The sequence below is a fragment of the Haliaeetus leucocephalus genome, unplaced genomic scaffold (genome assembly GCF_000737465.1).
Source record: "Haliaeetus leucocephalus isolate CR32 unplaced genomic scaffold, Haliaeetus_leucocephalus-4.0 Scaffold451, whole genome shotgun sequence".
NCBI lineage: Eukaryota > Metazoa > Chordata > Aves > Accipitriformes > Accipitridae > Haliaeetus > Haliaeetus leucocephalus.
Window position 1 is genome coordinate 2,176,606 of NW_010972887.1, and position 20,041 is coordinate 2,196,646.

The 20,041-nt window shown below is 42.0% G+C and overlaps 1 protein-coding gene across 1 annotated transcript in view; it reads left to right on the plus strand.

Moving 5' to 3' along the window:
* Positions 1-4,997: 4,997 nt before the first annotated feature.
* The window catches only part of GPR39 (G protein-coupled receptor 39), an 81,990-nt gene continuing 66,946 nt past the window's right edge, over positions 4,998-20,041 (plus strand). The window contains exon 1 of the mRNA XM_010575131.1: positions 4,998-5,865. Within this exon, the coding sequence (XP_010573433.1) occupies positions 4,998-5,865 (868 nt within the window). The remainder of the gene's footprint in view (positions 5,866-20,041) is intronic.

Below are 20,041 nucleotides of genomic sequence, written 5' to 3' on the forward strand. Positions count from 1 at the left end.
AGTGTCAAGGGACAGAGAAAAGTGCATCTCTTTCTTCATTCCAAGAGTGGAAAATTAACCCTTTCACTTTCTTGTCAGGCAAAGTGCACTCCCACCTAATCACAGCAATCCACAGACCTCCTAGTGCATTTGCTTTACTTCAGACAACGCTGCAATTGAGTGAAGGCTTTGAACAGCTTTAATGTCTTTAATTTACCAAGGTGATCAGAAAGCAGGTTGTGTATTGTTCAACAATTCCAGATATGACTAAGTACAATAATTATGTGTTTTGGTGCTGTAAATGTGTTCTAGTTACTCAGTTGAAACCACCAGAGCAACTAGTGAGGAGCTGTGTAAATGCATTTCTTGCTCTGTAGTCTCTATGCTGCAGGTCATGTGAGGAAGTTAGCTGAAATCCAGCATATCAGTGAGGAAACTCAGGTGTTGCACAGATTTTCTGTATCTTGGATAAACCATTTAGTCTTACTGTCCCCAGTTTCTTCTCATGTTGCTTGCCAATTTGTAAAATACACTGGAAGTAGTGAAGTGCTTTGATCTATTTATTTAGATGGAATGATTTGGAGCAGAGATCACTTTTTACTGTGTATCCTGGAAGCACATTTGAAACCCCTTTCTCTATCCTCCAGATAAGCACTCACAATATGATATTCCAAGAGGATGGCATTACAGCAGGTAACACTGCACATCATTAAATAAAAGATGGCAGCCTTCCATATGTCACCTTGCTAGAGGTAATCTAATTAGATTAGAATTCAGTGTGGATATTCAGGTTACACAGCACATCCATGGCCCAGATTGCATAACCCAGTCTCTCATGTTGCCAGAAGAAAACGAGCCAAGCAGTTAACAGCACGGCGGTTGTTAGACTTTGTTGCCCAAAACCGAACTCTTAGGGAAATTAAGAAGACATGAATTTCACAAATGACTTGTACTTATTTATATTATTAACCATCATCATAATCTTCCAAAGAAGAAAAATATAATTCGGGAATAACTCACCAGAAGGATACAAAGGGATCTTAACAGTAAAGAAGAGGCTTGTTAGATTTCAGAAAACAGAAAGAAACCTTAAGTTATCTGAATGCAGTCTTTAATTATTTATGTTTTTAATGAAAAATAATTTTAAAAGCCAACATGAGCTGTCTCACGCAAATTGATTTCTTAAACCATTTAAAATCATTTGGACGCATCACTTCTGTCTGTGTTGTTTCTTCCTTTTATTCCCACAGCACTTTCCCCTCTGCCTGTGCAGATCAGAGTAGCTGCCTTCTGCAGAACAGCAATCTCATTTTGTTTACCTTGTTTTTCAAAGAGAATTGAACAAGCCCAGGATTCGCTTTCTCTAAACAAATACTGGCAAGACAAAGGTATCACAGCTATTCTAGGGACAAGAGGTTTGTTGCGATGGAGAACGGTAACGACTGTCAAGAAAAAAAAGTCAATGTGTTTTTATCTGAAAAAAAGTTAATCCTTTTCACAGCCTCATTTTCTTTGCTTTTGAGATAGCTCTCCTTTTTCATTTAAGTTTTAGAGTTTTTCAGCTAAAGGAAGCAAGAAACCGAGGTATTTTCTTTGTTCCTGTCAAGTAGCTTGAACAGTTTGAGAACAGAACCAGTCAGAGCAGTGTGATTAGCGTAGCCAATTAGGGTGGATTTGCATATTCACAACACAGCTATCAAGAAATAATTCTGCAGAGATAACACAAGTGTGGCAATGCCTGTCTGCCAATCAGAGCACCCTGGCTCCCATGCTATATGGTAATTGAGAAATAACCATAGGGTGATTCTGCAGATTGGGCACCCCAAGCCTATCCATGTGCTGGCACTACGCAGCTGGGGAAGAAAGTGCATTTGTAAGGTGGTAGCAATATGATACCCCTGCACACTGGAAAAGGTTAATCTACAACCCATTTACCTAAAATGCAACAGCATCTGTCAAATGAGTTCATTCTTCAGAGACTCATTCCAGCTACAACTTGTGCTAACTGCCACTTTTGGGGGCCCAACCTCATCAGGAGTTTGGGGGACTTAGCTTTTAATGAGATGGCACTTGGCCAAGGACTGAGTGCCTTGCAGCCCCTCCTGCCCTTCAGCTCAGCCAGTAGTCCACGGGCATGACAGGGTCCTAGATGGTGCACTACACAAAGTGCAGAAGGTGAGCTTTGCACAATGGCCTAAAGGATGGATGATAAAGCTCTGCTTTCTTCTGCCCCAAAAGGCCTTTCAACAGGGTGTTATCCAAGGACTGGGCAAGAAAGCAAACAGCCCTTCAGGAAGTCTTATAGACTCTGTTGGATAACAAACTGGGGCAGATGATCACAGCAGCTTTATTATCTCTGAAAGTGAAAAATCACCTTATATACTAGTGACAACAATCCATGCTCCATCTCAGTGTTTCTCTGGCTCCCACCACTTGTCATCTCCTACCTAAAACTGCCCTGCTGCAAGCATTCAGGTGAACACGACTGTGGCCGAGTGAGTGGCGCAGAGAGCCAGCTGCCACCCTGTGCCATGTAATCTGCATCTTCAGGATGCTCTATTTTCTTACCATGGGGCTGACAAGTGATTGGCTGCAGTGTGCAGCATCCATGTGTGCTGATTTTAGAAAGAAATATGGTGATCTCTATCCTTAATGCTCTTGACTCCTCTTTGGTGCTGGGGGCTGAAGTCGTGCTGTGCAATCGCAACAAATTGGGTCAGGAGGGACTCCCTGGAGCGTTCTCCCAGGTACAGCTACACAGGCCACGTTCACTTTCAAAACTGCTACGGGAAAGGCAACAACACAGAAATTAACTTGTGGTACTCACTGCTACAAGATATTGAAGAAAACTTAACAAAATCCCTAAAATTAGACCATTACACAAATCATAAATTTATAAACTGGTATCGTACCCACCAGGGTAAAAAGCTCTCAACCTTCATGCCACAAAGAGGCATTAAGCACATTTAGTTGGGGAAAAATGTCTCCCTCCAGGAAGATATACTTTTTTTATAATCATCCATGATAGGGAATTTATACCTATCTCTGCAATACTTACTGCTGGTTTATCTAGTCCACTAACCTATGTAAGATTTTTTTTTTTAATGGTCTCAGTCTATGAGTATCCACAATTGTCTCTTTCCTTCCTATCCCCTTTGTGGCACAAGTTCTTTATTAGAAAGTTAATAAACTTTGTGTATGTTCTAAAGATAATATTGAAAACTGCAAAATTGTGTTCTGCATTTTATAATTGGTGTGGAAAAAAGGTGGAGATCTAATCCTATTGGGCCTTCTCTCTCTTTTGCTCTCTCTCTCCCTTTTTCCCTTTTGATGGTAAGCAGCAAATTTTAATTAGCTTCATTTCCACAATTCAGTCATGCATATGTAATCTTTGTTCACACTTTTATAAAGTAAAATTAAGTGAAAGAAATTGGGTAATAATAGAAAGCTTGTCTGAGCAGAACAAATGTGAATTATCAAACATAAGGAAAGATGACTGGGACTACAGGGCTTGAAGTTGTGCAAGGTTTGAGGTGATTTTTCTGAAACAGGAATGCATAAATAATGCATAGAAACAGGTGCTGATTATCCTGTTTTGGGCATCTTTTGTTCATTATATACTTGGGCTGCTGAGGTACAGTGATAACCACTGAATGTGAGGAGACTGCTTAATAACAGCTTTCTAATGTTTCTCTTTTATCATGAGCAGAAAGTGTCACATGAACTTGTCTAGTTAATAAAAATCACTTTGTGAACCCACTGTTCTTAGATTTGGTATTGGAGCAGATCACTGTACTGGGCCTCTCTTGATTATAGCTGCAAAAGCTATTCTGCCGTTTTGCATTGTAATTTAAAGGTTTCCTAATCCATATACACACCCTCTAATTAAATGGTTCCAGGGGTTACCTTGGGAGCCTTCAGTGCTATGGTTTGAAACTAAAACTAAAGAATACATTAAATTCATTCCCCCCGGGGTGAGGCACAGGAGAGGGAAGTACATTTTCATCCCTTGCTATTCTGGATTATTTGAAAGCATGAGCATGATCGGGATTACTAACTTCATTATTTTTGTTATCTAACATGAGAAGATGGAAATTTAAAGGGAGACTATCGATGTGTCTATATCTAGAGTTCAGCTCATTTTATAACTTCTGAGAAGAGTCTTTAGAGTCTAAACAGTTATTTTAAGCTACCAGTTCAGCAGCAGCAACTAAAAACCAGAACCTCCTCTTGATGTAAATCAGTCTGTGGCTACACAAGCTGCGTAACAAACACTGCTGCGGCAGATGCCGAGTTCTTCATTAAAGGAAATGTAAAGCAGTGAAGCATTAGCGCATATAGAAGTAAGGTCTGAAGCCCAGTTAATGTTAAACTCATGAGCAGATACTTTCTTTTCAGTACCTCTTCACACATTCAGCCTAACCCCACCAACCTAAGAGCTTTAGAAGAAACACCTCTTTTTGTACCTGAGAAGGAGCTCCTATTACAGGAAGTGAATTTCAGTCATGGGTGACTTGCCTTTTTTTTTTTTTTTCCTAAACCTGCTTTGCTGCCAATGACGAGGGATAGCCAAGATTTAGATTAATGGTTAACAGAGCAAGTATAACCACACAGAAACTCTGACTTCCTCCTGCTGGGGCTGGGACCAAAAGCTGCCCTTGCTTGCAGAGGAAGAGGCAAGCGTTGAAAGGAGAGCAGTTCACACCACAAAGGGCTGGAGAGCAGCAGCTTCACTCAGTAGAGAAAGGAGGAGTAAAATCCAAAAGGAGCAAGAAGTGTTTGCCATAAAGATAGGTAAGAGCTGAAACACTTTACCGCTCGGCTTATTGACTCAGTGGCTGTTGCTAACAAAACCCACAGGTGTGGCTAGTTGAGACACGTTTGTTGTACCCAGCTGCTCTGACCTGTGCGTCTCTGAGAGGGGCAAAGCGAGAAAGGATCTATTTGCTGTGAATTTGAATGTCAGAGAGGGCAGGAAGGCTCTTCCTCCCTCCTCCTCCTCCCCCCAGGCGCTGCTCATGGCAGGACAGACACCTCCTTCAGACTGTTATCATCTCATTGACCACAGCCACATCCCTGAGTTTGAGGTGTCTCCTTGGATCAAGATCACTTTGGCCTCAGCGTATGTCTGCATCTTTGTTGCGGGCATCTTGGGCAACAGCATCACCATCAAGGCCACCAGGATCCTGCAAAAGAAAGGCTACCTGCAGAAGGAGGTCACAGACCACATGGTGAGCCTGGCCTGCTCTGACCTGCTGGTCATCCTGCTGGGCATGCCTACGGAGTTCTTCAGTGCCATCTGGAGCCCCTTTTCAACCCCCAGCGGCAACATTGCTTGCAAGCTCTACTACTTCCTCTTTGAAGCCTGCAGTTATGCCACTGTGCTGCATGTCGCCACCCTCAGCTTTGAGAGGTACGTGGCCATCTGCCACCCCTTCAAGTTCAAGGCTGTCTCTGGGCCCCGCACGGTGAAGCTGCTCATCGCCTTTGTCTGGGGGACATCTGTCATAGTGGCTCTGCCCCTGCTCTTTGCCATGGGCACAGAATATCCCCTGGAAACCATCGAGGGATACCAAGGTATGACTGCCTGCGTCAAGCCTACATCCAGGCACTACCTTCCTGAGCTGAAGCACAATATGACCATCTGTACCAGCCTCTCCTCCAAGTGGTCTGTCTTTCAGGCCAGCATCTTCAGCGCCTTTGCTGTGTATATCATAGTGCTGGGATCTGTCACCTTCATGTGCCGCAGCATGATGAAAACCCTGATGATCCACAAGGAAGGAACTGTGGCAGTGAAGGGTGGACTAAGACACCAGGAGCAGTACCTAAGAAAAAGTGAGAGCTCAGAGGGCAAGAGCTCCAGGAGACAGATCATTTTATTCCTGGGTAAGAGCCCTGTCCTCTGCCTCCCCGCCCCTGCCCCACTCTGCCTCCGCTCCCCTGCCCCCTTTCCACATGGGAAGGAAACCCAGAAGCCTCCATTTTATCTCACCAAATTCCACCAAATGGGGGATGTATGGTTTGAAACTGGTGCAAAATAAGGAAGAGGGATACTTTTGGTTGCGATGACGTATTTTAAGAAACCTGATTTCCCTGCATGTTTTTGACTCACTCTTTTTGTCATTAGAACAGGTGGGAGGGAAGAAGAAGGGTTGTTTGATTATACTGCATGCCAACATGCAGCAATATGGGTAACAGGGTGTTGCTGCTTGACCTTTGGGGTAGCAATAGGCAACAGTTGCCTGGATATAAAGTAGCTCCACTTGTGCGTTTTCCCATTAAATTACAAATATGTGCATATTTAGTAAGGCTCTTGATGGGAGGGAAGACTGTCTTGCAAGATCTGAAGCTTGTCCCACTCCAAAGGCACATCCCAGTTAATTCAGGATACTTCCTGGAGGGTACTTAGCCTCAGCAGTTGTGGCTGTGTTGCATCTGAGCATAAGGAAAGCTGGGCTGGAGAGTTGATTTGGTCTTGCAAATTGCTGTTGCCTTCTGATTTTTTTTTCCTGGTTTTATTTGAAGACCTATAACCTTGGAATTATGTTTGATTCTGATCTCTCTCGCCACATGTGTCAGACAAAAACTAATCAAGCTGTCATTTTACCAACTTAGAATCTTTCCGAGCTGTGATCCATGTAGTCTCCACATTTGTTGATGCTCTTAGAGGCACCCTTAATCATGCTGTGGCTGCATTACTGCTTGTTCTTGTTTTGCTGGGTTGCTTAATATCATACTGGATACAGTGAACCATCTATAGTATGAATGCACAGTAGACCTAGTATTTCTATGTTGCTTTTTGCTGCTCTGCTTGATGTTGCAGAGGGGGAACTGAAACTCGTGGGTCTGTCCACTTCTACAGCTTTAAGTAGATTAGCTTTTTAATGACTTTTTTTATAAGCATTCTCTGCTTCCTTATCTAGTCCTGCTTTTGCCATGGTTTGTGGCTGGGTTGTGAAGCTGCAGGGTAAGGAGCCCAGGGTGCACCCAGCTCCTTTCCTGTTGCACCTGTGTTATAGTTGGGAACATGGTGAAAACCTGTTATACAGACAAGGCATATGACTTTAAGGTTTGGGGAAAGGGTAGAGCTGCATGCTGTACCAGCAGAGAGGGTGACAAAAGCTTCAAATGGGAGATGTGACACTCCAGGCTATATAGAGCTCTTCCTCATGGTCAGAGTGCACATCTAATGAAGAAATCATCTCCTCACACGATCCGTCTGTTAGTCTGGGATGAGAAGCCCCATATCTGGGTGATTAAAAGGGCTCTTGGTATCCTTACTCCACTGAAAGTACTGATTTCAGGGGTAGAGGCTTAGCAGCTAATATTAAATACAGCATGTTGCACAAAGCAGAAAAAGAGGTAAGGCTCTGCTCTTTAAGTTAAGTGCTGCTGTGGGATCCTTAAGTGTCTGTGGATCTCTCTCCCCTTGTAAATTATCATCCACGGTTACATTAAAACCCAGTCTAAGATCCAAATGCTGTAGCAAGTTCCAGCTAGGTTGAGAGGTGAAGGTAAATTGTTGTGGCTTTTCTTCCCCTTCTTGATTATTGTTCTTGGTTGGTGATGGTCTAGCATGGAATAGGGCAGACCTAGTGCTGCTTGCAGAAGTGTTAAAAAGCTAAATGAAAGCGATTGGCTTGTCCTTTATCTTAAGGGAATTTGCTGCCAATATCTGACACTCCCTGTGTTCTCAGCTTTCTGGAGCCAGTAGATACTTCCATGAATTCCCCAAAATTATTTCAGTGGCAAGACTTTTAATACAAGTCTTGCTAATTTACTTGGGTTGGGAAATAAATTAATAAACTGAGGAGGAAGAAACTGTGGCCTGCATCCCTGAGAACAATGCAAAGCAATTTAATTTGGAGATTTCATAAGAGTGATGCTCTAGGGCAGTTTTAACCCAGAAGAAATGAACATATAAATTGTTTACAAATCGCTGAATTTAAATATAGTGATTTAGAAGTCCTCTTTGTTTTTCATTTAACAGATGGGTCAAATTAAAACAAATACTTGCGCATTCCCAACATATTTCACTTTTAATGTGAAATGTAAATGACAGTATATAGCATGATGTCTTTGAACATCTAACAGCAATAAAAGCAATTTAGCATTTTCTTCTTCTAGTTCTTAAAAGTGGTAAGTTCTATAAAACGGAGATTAAATTCATAAATCTCCTGACGATAAGAAAAAGCTAAGTTGAAGAAGACACAAGAAGGAACTGATGCTTTTTTAGTGTCACGTTATTGTGTGGCACTCGAGAAAATTCATGGAAATAAATAGCAAATCTTGAAAGTGAAAGACTGCTTGCTACAGGTAGTATTGACGCTTGCAGGATGGGCTCCAGATGGGGTGACACCACGGCTGTGATGGAGGAGGAAGGTGACATGGGGCCAAGCGAGGAGAGCACCACTGTGCTCGGCAGGCTGAGCTCACATGGGGAAGAGCTTTTGTCCAAGGAAGGTGGCTGCAAGGTTCAAATCTTTCAGCTTAAAGCCCAGACAGTCTGATTGGGGATTTGAAGTCCTTGATGTAGAGATGTCAGTTGCTTCTGCTTCTGGCTACCTTGCTATGCTCATGGTGGAAAGGAGGGAGTGGCCCAACAGCTGCAATAATAACTCTATGCCTGGTGTTGGGCAGGGGGATACTTCTAGGGGCTGTTCAGCTCAAATTTTGGTAGATTTGCCCCAGTGAGGAATGAAAATTTGTCCCAGTATTTTGGAGAAAATCAGTTCTGTTTTTATAAATTATACTATGCAGCACTATTCCTTCCAACTTCCTTCCCACTGTTGCTGTTGTCTTCAAGAAAAACATGATAGCACATGTAAGTCTCTGCTTAATGCTCCGGCTCTTGAAATTAGGCATTTTGTGCTTTTGGATAGACTGGGGCATTCTTCCTGCAATCCCTGTGTGTGTGTTTTATTTAATCATCTTCTGAGTCATGTGGAAAAACTCCACTGCCTCCAGTGAGTCAGCCCATTCATATGAGCAGTGTAGATCACACTGGTTGACTCTGTGTGGGTTACCTATGTTTGTTGTTGTTAAAGCAGCTTTGCTAATGTTGGGACAGCAGATCTTTCTTCTAGTGAAGGTCTACATGGGTCTGTTTGAGTGTAGCTTGTCATGAATAGAACGGAAAATATAGCTGAACTTGATTTTTTGAGTCATTCATAGCAGCATTTGTTAATAAAAGTTTCTCCATGCCCAGCAGCAGAAACTGGATGGCTGTAGTGCTTACAAAAATACTTGGCTGATGGCACTGTGATGAAATGCAAGCTTTTAACAGTATTTAAAACCTCCTAATGCTCAACCCACCCTGCCAGGGATTGATTCAGTCTTTGTGGCTGCTTGATCTTGTCTTTCTCCTGTGGCTGTAAAGGGCAGGGCAGTAATCAGAGGGCTACCTAAATGGTCATGAGGTGCCACTGGTGACCTCTTGCTGCTCCAACACCTGAGCTGAGGCCCCTGCCACCGTAGCAGTGAGCTCTTAAGAAAGGGTGAGTTTGGAGACTTGTATGTATTATTATACATAACTGGGTTACAGCAAACAAAGAAGGAGAATGTAATGGAAGGATCCTGTAAAAGAGAGATCCAGCTATTGCAGTACCTGTAAATGTTACAAAAAGAAGGCATTTCATAGCTGAAACTATTTAAGTTAAAAATCTTTAGGAAATGTTAACAGGTGGCCTGCTCACTGGGAAAGGGGTGCAGTATGGGACAAGCCTCCGTGCAAGCTGCTGGTGGAGTGGGCCTTGGCACCAGTGGCTCCATGCCAGCAGTGCCTGCTCTCTGGCCGTGGCTACATCCTTCTTAATCTGGTCAATAATATAAAGGCACATCTATACAAAATCAGCTGTATGGTTTGCCATCAGACTAGATCTGACTGACCTGAACTTGTACTCTACAATGAAGTGAGTTTTGACTATCCCAGATGAAAAATGTATTGCTTCTAAAGCTTCTGTGATATTTCCCTTAGCAGCTTCAGTTTCGTGCTTCTGCTAAAAGCCTTAATTATTTTGTATAAAGCAACCTCAAGCCTACCACAGTAAATACATTGAAATAAAAAAGTCCTTTAGTGTTGCTACATCCTCTGCTTTTCTTTGTATACACTTGGAGTTTGCCCTTTGGAGCAATACTTTTCTGTTTGCACAGCAGAGGGGTCCCACTGCATGGGGTGCTAGGCACTCTGGGTGCTTTGCCATTTGCCAGCCGGCATCTGGGTAGCATTTTTCTGTCTCCTGACCATGGTGAAGCATCCATCCATCCTGAGCTCTTCCTCCCAGAAAAGAGAAGTATTGAAGTAATCTGGCTGCTATCAAAGTGTTGAGGTGGATGCATTAAACCACTGCTGTAGCTGCAGCAGTTGGCAAGAGCCAGAGCTGCAGCTGGACCCACCTAACTGGAGACTCTGCTGGTACCAGCCCAGCACCGTCAGCTCCCCCATGCTAAGTGGGGCCGATAATTCTCTCTGCTGTCTCTTTCCCATCACTGCAGAACTGCAGCTTTTTTGCTTTGGGACCTTCTGATGTAAGATGAATTTTACCTGCATTCCTGGACAGCAAATATCCTACAGCTTCTTTAATGAGCAGGGAAGGGAATTGCTTATCATAATCTATGGCAGTGCCTCCATCTGAGAAAGGTAGTCTGGTGGTGCATTTTTTTAAATTTTTCTTTGGTCTAACGCTTAAGTATGTCAAATACACTGAGTGTCAACCTGAAGACAGTAGCAGTGGTGGTTTCATGTGATGTGTTATGGTACAGGTAGCTTCAGGTCTGGTTTGTTTTATAGAGCAGTAGCAGCTAGAGGCTTTACTGAGACCCTGGTAAGTGCCGTAGAAGGAAAGACAGTCCCCGTCTCTAAATCCAAATAAAATGGGCAAAAGTGAAGGGTTGGAAAAGCTAGACAGAAAGAGGTCAGTCACCTGACCAAGGCCACAAATGCTATGGAGAGTCACAAATGCATCTGCTGAATCTTGTGCTAGTGCCCAATCTGCTGGGCTGCCTGGCCTCTTTCCCACCACTTTTTGGTGGCGACTGTTAAAACAATGCCAGGCTATTCCATAACAATGCCAGTGTCACTGTAAGCATCATGAGCGCACCTGTACCTAGCCATAAGCTAAAGCTAGATAAAACTTTGAGTCAGAAACTAAAAAGATGTCTTAGAACTTAAGATGGAGCACCATTTTTTCCCCCATATACTAGTGCTGGCAGATTAATGTTTTGCTCAGAATAAAGGTATTGTGTGTAGAAATAGCCTTTCCAAAGATCACTAAGGAAATGTATTTCGTAAGGCACTTGGCAAATGGATTTTCAGGAGGCAAATTACTTCAAGTAGTTGTGAAAAATACATGGTTGTCATCTAGAGATGACTCAGGCACACTGTAACTTGACAATGGTAAGACTTCTGTTACAGGAAAATTAGATGCTTCTTCATAGGCTGGAAATGGGCTGGTTTTTTTTCCGTACTGAAAAAGGTAAAGCTTAGGGATAGAACAAAAATTGAAAGAATAACCTAATTGATTAGATTCCAGAACACAGCTCCAGCCCATGTTCTTTAAACTCAGCTTCATTGACTCCTCTTGGTTCATTTCTTTAATCATTCCACTCAGCTGCCTTTCTTCAGAGACTTTGTTGGAGAGGTGCCTGAAGATAAATACATTGTAAGCTGGATATGATTTCCATCTCTATGTTTTATATGGTGTCTCCATCCATATATTTCCCTGAGCAGGGCTTTGAATTACACAAGACAAGTAGGAGACTGAATGCACTGAAATAGGTAGCAGGGGCTGAGCAGGGAACATGAAACACTTAGACCAACAGAGTGGGGTCTGGTCATTCAACTGCATAGGACACCCACTCTCTGTCACTAGTAAGGTTTTTCTTTTAGGTGCTGCTTTCTGGAAAAGAGATGAAAGCAAAGGATTTACCTACTGGTGTTCAGTAAAATTTGCTTTCCTCTTCTCTGCAAAAGTATTAACCCGATGTCGACAGCAAAACCGATCAATGCTATTGCATGCTGGTAGCACAAAACTGAAACTCAGCTACTCAACAGATGACAATGGAAAAGCTGCATCCAGGGATCATGGCTTCTCGGGGCAATTGTGTACAACCAACCTCCTCTGAAGAGCTGTGGGACTTCTGTTAGTTTTTAAAAAAATACATAGCCACAGTAAAATAGACTCAAGGCAAACTTCCAGAATCCAGGTATCTGTATGTTCAGTTTTCCCACACTGTAATTTAAAAATGGACATAAGCAGAAACCAGCATAATTTTCCTCCCTATTGTACAGAAAGCAATTTATCTACTCCTGCTTTTAACTGGAATCATGTAATAGAGGATTGTGCTTTTGGCTTAAGTAGACAGTCTTCTTTTCCTCCTACGCCGAGGGATGGCAAAATGGTAGAGGGAGAAAAAGAATGGAAGAATAGGGACTAATTGAGGCCAGCACCCCCAGGGTATTTAAGACTTTTGTAGTTTTAATGGAAAAATCAATGTGTGATTACACTTTGCATTAGAGTACTTAAAAATTGCTTCAACATGAAAAGTCTGCAGCTTTAAAAACAACCTAACCCTGCAAATACTGTAGTCAGAGAACCAAATTCCCCGCTAGTGTAATTCATATAATTCTCCATATGTGATATCCTGGCAGATATGGTCTCTGTGGACACGTGACTACTGTCTTCACTCTGTGCATGAGAAGCCTATGAGGACAATGAGTGCTTTACTGGTGCTTAGTGAAAATTGCAGCCATGCTTCTGTCTTTCACCTGATGCCTACAAGGAAACTGATATTTCACCTGGTCTGATAGTGACCTAAAGGTGTTGGTACGCTGCTTCAGCTTAGCTCATGTTGTGGCACACGCAGCACAAGTATCTTTCCACTTCTTTATACTCTACCATCTGTGTTGTCCAAAGACTAAGTGGACAGCTGAGATTTCTTAAGTACTTCTGCCGCATACTTGCCTCTGCCCAAAGTCTTTAAGCCTCATTAAAGACTGTTACCAGTGTTGGCCTTAAACTTAGTATTAATAATCTCTCACTCTCTCTTACAAGCTGTAGATAATAAACCTATTGGCCCTTGGTTCTTCCGGGACACCTAGGTATATGCTAAGAGAAAGAAGGAGGGAAGTGCAGGCAACATCCCTCGCTGTGGCAGTGTGAGCCAAGAAACAGGCAGGGGGCTGCTGCCTTTGGGGAACTGAGGTCTGGCTGTGTCATCTCTGCTTCTGAAAAACACACTCTGTATCATGGCAAACCCTCTCTGGGACATGTCTTCTGACAAGTAAAGCTTTGGAAGCTGTCTCTTTCTTCAAAGAGTGGATAAAAAGCAGGAAGATTTATCTCCATCAAAGTGGAGAAATACAGATGTTGCTCCAAGTATGAAAATAATTGAGGGAGATAGCCCACAGATAGAGTACAGCAGCCCTACATTAAGTAACCTTGTCCCATCAATTTTGGTCTACTGCCCTCACTCTTTGGTCAAAAGACTATTGTCTTAAGCATTAATTTTGCATTTCCTCTCTGTTTTCTTGCTATCTCCTCTGAGCCAGACACCATCTCAAATGTAGATTATTCTTGCAGCTCCCTGGTTTCAGTAGATAGGACTCATCTGTGGCAGGTTCACAGATGATTTATTGAAGTCTTCACCTGTGAAAACTAAATGCATTATCTATTCCTCTATTGTTTCATATTCCAATTATACCACATTTCACAAAATTAAATCTTTTGTTTTCCTAGCTGATGTTAAGACCATTATCTTTAAACAGTGATTGTTAGCCTCTGAATTTTAATGGAAGAGAGCGTTAATATCTGAGCATTTATTACTAATGTGAAGCTTTCAATTTTATCCTACGTAACTTCTTTGTTTCCTAAAGGCAACATTTGTGTTAGAAACTGAGAACCAACCAACAGGTTAAAGATTATTTTCTTCCCTTTCATTGTTGCAAGGGAGTTCCTAAACCTACAATTTGGATAGGTAGTTGCCATGGTTTAACCCCAGCCAGCAACTAAGCACCACGCAGCTGCTCACTCACTTCCCCCCCGCCCCCATCCAGTGGGATGGGGGAGAAAATCAGGAAAAAGAAGTAAAACTTCTGGGTTGAGATAAGAACGGTTTAATAGAACAGAAAAGAAGAAACTAATAATGTTAATGATAACACTAATAAAATGACAACAGTAATAATAAAAGGATTGGAATGTAGAAATGATGCGCAGGGCAATCGCTCACCACCCGCCGACCGACACCCCGCCAGTCCTCCAACGGTGATTCCCCGCCCCCACTTCCCAGTTCCTATACTAAATGTGACATCCCATGGTCTGGAATACCCCTTTGGCCAGTTTGCGTCAGCTGCCCTGGCTGTGTCCTGTGCCAACTTCTTGTGCCCCTCCAGCTTTCTTGCTGGCTGGGCATGAGAAGCTGGAAAATCCTTGACTTTAGTCTAAACACTATTTAGCAACAGCTGAAAACATCAGTGTTATCAACATTCTTCGCATACTGAACTCAAAACACAGCACTGTACCAGCTACTAGGAAGACAGTTAACTCTATCCCAGCTGGACAGTAGTACAGCTGAAAAACTAGTAAGAAGGAACTTCAAAATTGTTTTCCAGTGAAGATAAACAGTTAAGATTTCAACTTACATTTGGCACAATATGCTGTAGCACTTTCTTAGCCTTTTTTGAGGGCATCATAAGCATGTTTGTGCTGCTAGATGCCCGCAGTTCCCCTACTTAAGTGAGAAAGCAATTATCCTTCTGATCTCTGTTGTGGATGCATGGGTAATATCAAGGTCAAAATATTATGGATTAAATGAGTCTGCCAAGAACATCTTAATCGTATAAACAGTGACTTACAAGAAAAGGTGGAACTGAGAAAAAGGTCTGGTATTTTTATGAGTTAACTTTTCCTTGTTTCTCCTTAAGCTGTTTTTAGGCCTCTGGTTGTTGCATTTAATTCTTTCTTAAAAGCACTTACTATGTTTGTTCTCATGACTTTTTAAAAGAAGGTATTTAAGTTGAAAGTGCAGTTTAGGGGATTAGATATAGGGATCTCTCTGACAGCAAGTGTATGCTTGCTAGAGAAACGTAGAAAGCATTCTGTGAGCACTCAAAAAACACTTGACATCCACCTGGAAACAGGTGCACCTATGTAGTAATTACCAGGACACTAAATTTTACTCATCAATATAAGGAAACCCAGACACAGAGGTGCATTAGAGAAGATAACATTGCTGAGCTATCCATCCTCGTCCTCACTCAGCATCAATGGCTTTCTTTTCTCATGTTTTATTAGGTGGCATCTGCACAGATATTGAAGAAGCTGTTCTGCTCCAATCTCTAGCTGAACCCTGCAAAAGAGCTCAGTCCCTTTCAGAGGGTAGTCTAAATATTTTGTCCCTGTTCATATAGTATTTCTGCAAATCCACCTTGCTTTGCTCCTCCGTATAATACTGCCAGCTTGCTTTTTGTTGAATGTGACAATTGTCTTGCATAGCCAAAAGAAGGGCTGCCTCACACTCAGTCTTCTGTTTTAGTGGTATATCTAGCAGGGTGCTGCTGAAGGTGATTTTAATTTGAAGAAATATTAGAAGACTGTCCTGATAGCTCCTTCCTAGAAAAATCCCTGGAGTTCAGTATATATGTACCCCTTCTATTAAATTGCAATAACTACAATTATTCTAGCACTTTCTCCATAAAGCCTAAAATTTAAATTGTGGAACTTATTGTTGTGGAGGCCAAATGTAAAAGTGGGCTCCAAAAGAGATTAAACGTAACCTTGAAGGATAGTGCTGTCAAGATCAAGATATAATCTCCACTTTAGAAAGTCCTGATATTGCTGAGTGCCAAAAACTCAGTGTGAATAGTACAGGAAAATCTATGCTTGTTCCTTCTGCAGATGTCTATGTGGGATCGTCACAGAGAGAAATGAATGGGCAGATGAGTCCTAGGTCTGTCCCAGTATGTCTGCTCTTAATCTGAAACTTTCTGTATATGCCGGAATAGGCAAGTAATCAGTCTACCTTCAGCCAGGTACGGGAACATGAGCTTTTTAAGATGGTAGAACAAAAAGGTTGATTAGACAAAAAAAAAATTGATTAAAATGCTCTCCCTCAAATTTTGTTTTTTTTTTTTCTACATGCCTCTGCCCCCCACAAACATAAAACTTTTCAAGAAAAAAAATTTATTCATTACTGGGTGTGTTTTTTATCTCTGTGTGTGTGTGTGTGTGCCAAAATGTGTCTCATTTGATAAACTGTGTTATTTGTTGATTTTTTCATTCCTGTGCCTCACATTTTCTCTCTCCAATAAAGAGAACTTTTGAGCTCCTTGATTTTGAAAATAAAACTGAACTTAAATTTGTCCCTTAAAGGCATTAAGAATGAAGGTCCTCACCAACTAAGACTCTTAGTAATGCTTAAGGATATCTATAGAAGTTCTTGAAACTGCTATGACTGAGCCAACATTCAAAATTAAACTTTTAAGGTAACTAAAGATTGCAGTACCTCAGCAATAAGGTACACAGATATTCAAACAGTCTTTATTGTGGACACAACTTTAACGTGTCAGGTTTTTAACCATTAGATAAGAACTAACACGGTATGGTGAAGGACAAACAGAAGTCAAAAGCAAGCACGCTGGTCAGGTTTGCCCTTGCCCTTCAGACAGTGAAATTGCTAAAAACTTTCCAACTTTCTGTCACAAGTTTATTCAACAGACCTTTCTGATTGGTTGAAAGAAATGCAGGTCTAAAATGGATGGGATGGGTTGTGTCACAGGTGTTCAAAAGATGGTATTTAAGTGATCTTTTTGTCTTGAAAGCCAACATACCTAAATTCAAGTGGTAGTAATGGTGATATCAACTCCTGCCAAAATTTTCAAAAGCATGTATTGGAATTTGCAGATGTATTTGCTAATTTGGTCTATTAAAAAAACCCCAAAACCAAACAGCAATAGAAGAGCAAAAAATGAGAGAGTTCGTCTGGAACTGCTATCTGCTGGTCTGGTGGGTACAAAGGGCCATCGCCCCTCAGTTGGAGCAGTCTCTGAGCAAAGCCAGAGCAGATCTGATCTCTCTGTGCCTGTGGAGGTTTGTGAGTGTATACCTCTTCTCTCTTTCAGTGCTTCTCTTGTGCCCTTTCTTAAAAGATTGTCCCCACCTAGTGTACCTGGAGGCAGCCTTGGGAGTTCATTGTTAAAAGTTAATGTCTGGAGACTGAAACTTTCCATTGTCTTGATTCCTTTCCCTTTTCCTATTCCTGCTCATCATATACACGTCTACTGAATTCTAAAAAGCTTTTTGATAGCGACTTGAAATTCAAATGTCCCCTTTCTATTTGTCTTCTGGTCTAAGCCAACATTTAAATGCATTCTTTTCTATTATAAAGAGCATATTGACAATTTAAGAAACATTGTCCTGCAGTGCAAACGCTCTGATATTACAAAATATTGCCATGTTCTCTGCATTGATCTAAATGATGGCATTGGCACAAGAACTAATAGGTCTATAGGGGCCATGAATGAGTACAGACAGAAATGAGAAAATTTCTAATCATGAGAAGGACATGTTCAGGGACAGCCTTCCAAGTGGAGAGCTGGACCAAACTAGTTCAGTTTCTGGGGTAGAGAACGTGATCATTTCTGCAAGTCCATGATGTGGTTGCCCATGCTGGGAGTGGAGGCGTGTCTCTGGTCATAAAGCCCAGGCCTCCACTGGGTTGGAAGGAAGTGGTTAGGTTTATTGCTCCTTGGTGTGGCACTGTGTGACTCTATCTTCCTTTGCGAGGGTGCTGAACTTGCAAAGAAGGTCCAGCAAGCTTATGCAAACTGAACATTTTCTTGGCGAATACATGTTGCCAAAAGGAGACTTTCAGAAAGCTGACCTGCGACCACACAGCTTGGTGCGCACCTGGGTCCCTGCGTGTAAGTGAAGGATCCATTTCCTGCATGTTTTGTTCTCTGAATCAAGGGCAAGATATCACCTGTGCTGCTCCTTTTGCTGCCACAGATCCACTCTGCCAGCTTGCCTTGATACCCTCCCTCACAACATGCATGGCCATCCATCTCCCTGTGCCCAATGACTAGCATTCTAAAGCCTGCCTCTGAGTCTCTGTCTCCAAGAGAGAATTGCTTTAACCTTATCAAATGGAAGTGAGATTTAAAATGACTTAATGTTTATTTGCTGACAGGCAGGAATGTCCTCTAAATTGACTGTCACAGCTCAAATGCAATGCTGTAGGACCAAATCATAACCTCTTGTTGGCCTTCAGTGAAACAATGTTAAGTTTGGGGAGTGGGGATATTATTTTGGCCTCCCTGGATGTATGGATAGCATTCTCATTTTGAAGTTTTATACAATGAAGTTATATTTGATATTTGCATAATTCAAATAGATGAAATCCTCAAACAGGCACAGAAGACTTGATTTCATTAACTTGGGATGCAGCCATTCCCATCTCTCATGCAAATGGCAAATACCTTTCCTGTAAGTATACTTTAAAGATTCATTTCTTTCTCTAATCAAGTGGTGAAATCCTACCCATGGGAACAAGAATTGATTTCTTTTCCCTTCAGACTGAATAGCATAGACCTTATTTGGATTAACTTCTGCCATGAAATGTAAGGTTAACCCTTCTGTGTGCTGCAAATCAGTTAAATGTGTTCCTGTTTGCTGCTCCAACACACTGAAAATGTACACAGTGTAGTCATCCTGCAAATGTAGCCGTCAGCTCAAAGAAGCTCTGCCTATTGTCAACAAGGATCTATTTCCACTGAAACCCTGACCTTGAAAGCTCATTTTTAAATTTCCTCCTGGGCCTTGAATGCTGCAATTGATTATGGTTGTTTTGGTTTTAGTCTTTAATAGTCAAGGTGAAGAATTGCTCCCAAATTTGTTTAGATGTCAGGAGGAAGGCAACTTCCCCACGCTGCATGGACAGTGTCAAGGAGCCACGGTGGGCTCTCACAAGCCTTCCACGAAGCACTGACATTTCTGGTTGGAACTGGAAATGGGACAGAAATGCTCCTCTCTTGGAGCTGGCACCTGTGCCTTGCTCTCTATGGGGGACTTCCTGGGGCATGAGAAACTTCCACTGGATTAATGCAATTTAATAGGCATCAGTGGAGAATTAAAGTTATCTGATGTTGGTCCAAGTAGTCTTAGGGAATAGTCCCTCACACTATGTAGTCTGAGCCCATGGCTGGGACTCTGTCCATAGCAGTGCTTAGGTGAATTTCCCCCTCTCCTTACTACTGAATTGTCCGCATATCTTTGTGTGCTATTTTCTGGTTCACCTTCTTGGTAATAAAGCTCTGCATTTTATTTTCTGTCCTTCAGATATATCACTTTTCACTTCAATTGTCTTACGTTAGTTGAAACTGATAGCCTGACCCCTTGGCCACTGTGCTTTTCTGAAACATTTCCCAGTGCTTTCATTGAAAGTAGGATGCTTTGCTACATTCTAATGAAGAGCTTTAAAAACAACAACAACAACAACAAAAAAGAGGGAAAAATGTATTTTTCTTGGTAATTTGGGATGCTTAGTTTTCTGGTTCTCTTTGTCTTAGAACACAAAGTAGTCATTGGGGAGGGTTTTTTTCTCTGCACTGAAAGTGAATTTATGGTGTGCTCTCTGCCTCTCCTGCCCACTAGCCTGCCCTGTAGAAGAAAGCAGTGGGAGGTCAGCTGCCTTGAATGGCTCAAGAAAAGTCAAGATGTCCTGGGTTTTCCACTTGTATTAAAGGAAGATCTTACTCTGTTATTGGCACTAATTAGTAAACCCTCCCTTAAGTGTATACACGTTGTGGTATTTGACCTCTAAAATTCCTGGTGTGGGGATGCACACTGGGTAGCAAGCACTGATCTTGCTCTGGTGTTTTGGTTCCTACATCAGATGTCAGCTGCCTTTCATGAATGAATTTAAAAGTTCACCACTGTGGTTCCCAAGAGCTTTTGATCAGTCTGGCTTTACTGCTTCATTTAGTTAAACTTTGCACTGCTCTTTCAAACCTCTGAGTTGCCTGCACTGCTGGGTCATGGAAGGCCCAATACCTAGTATCAGCTCAAAC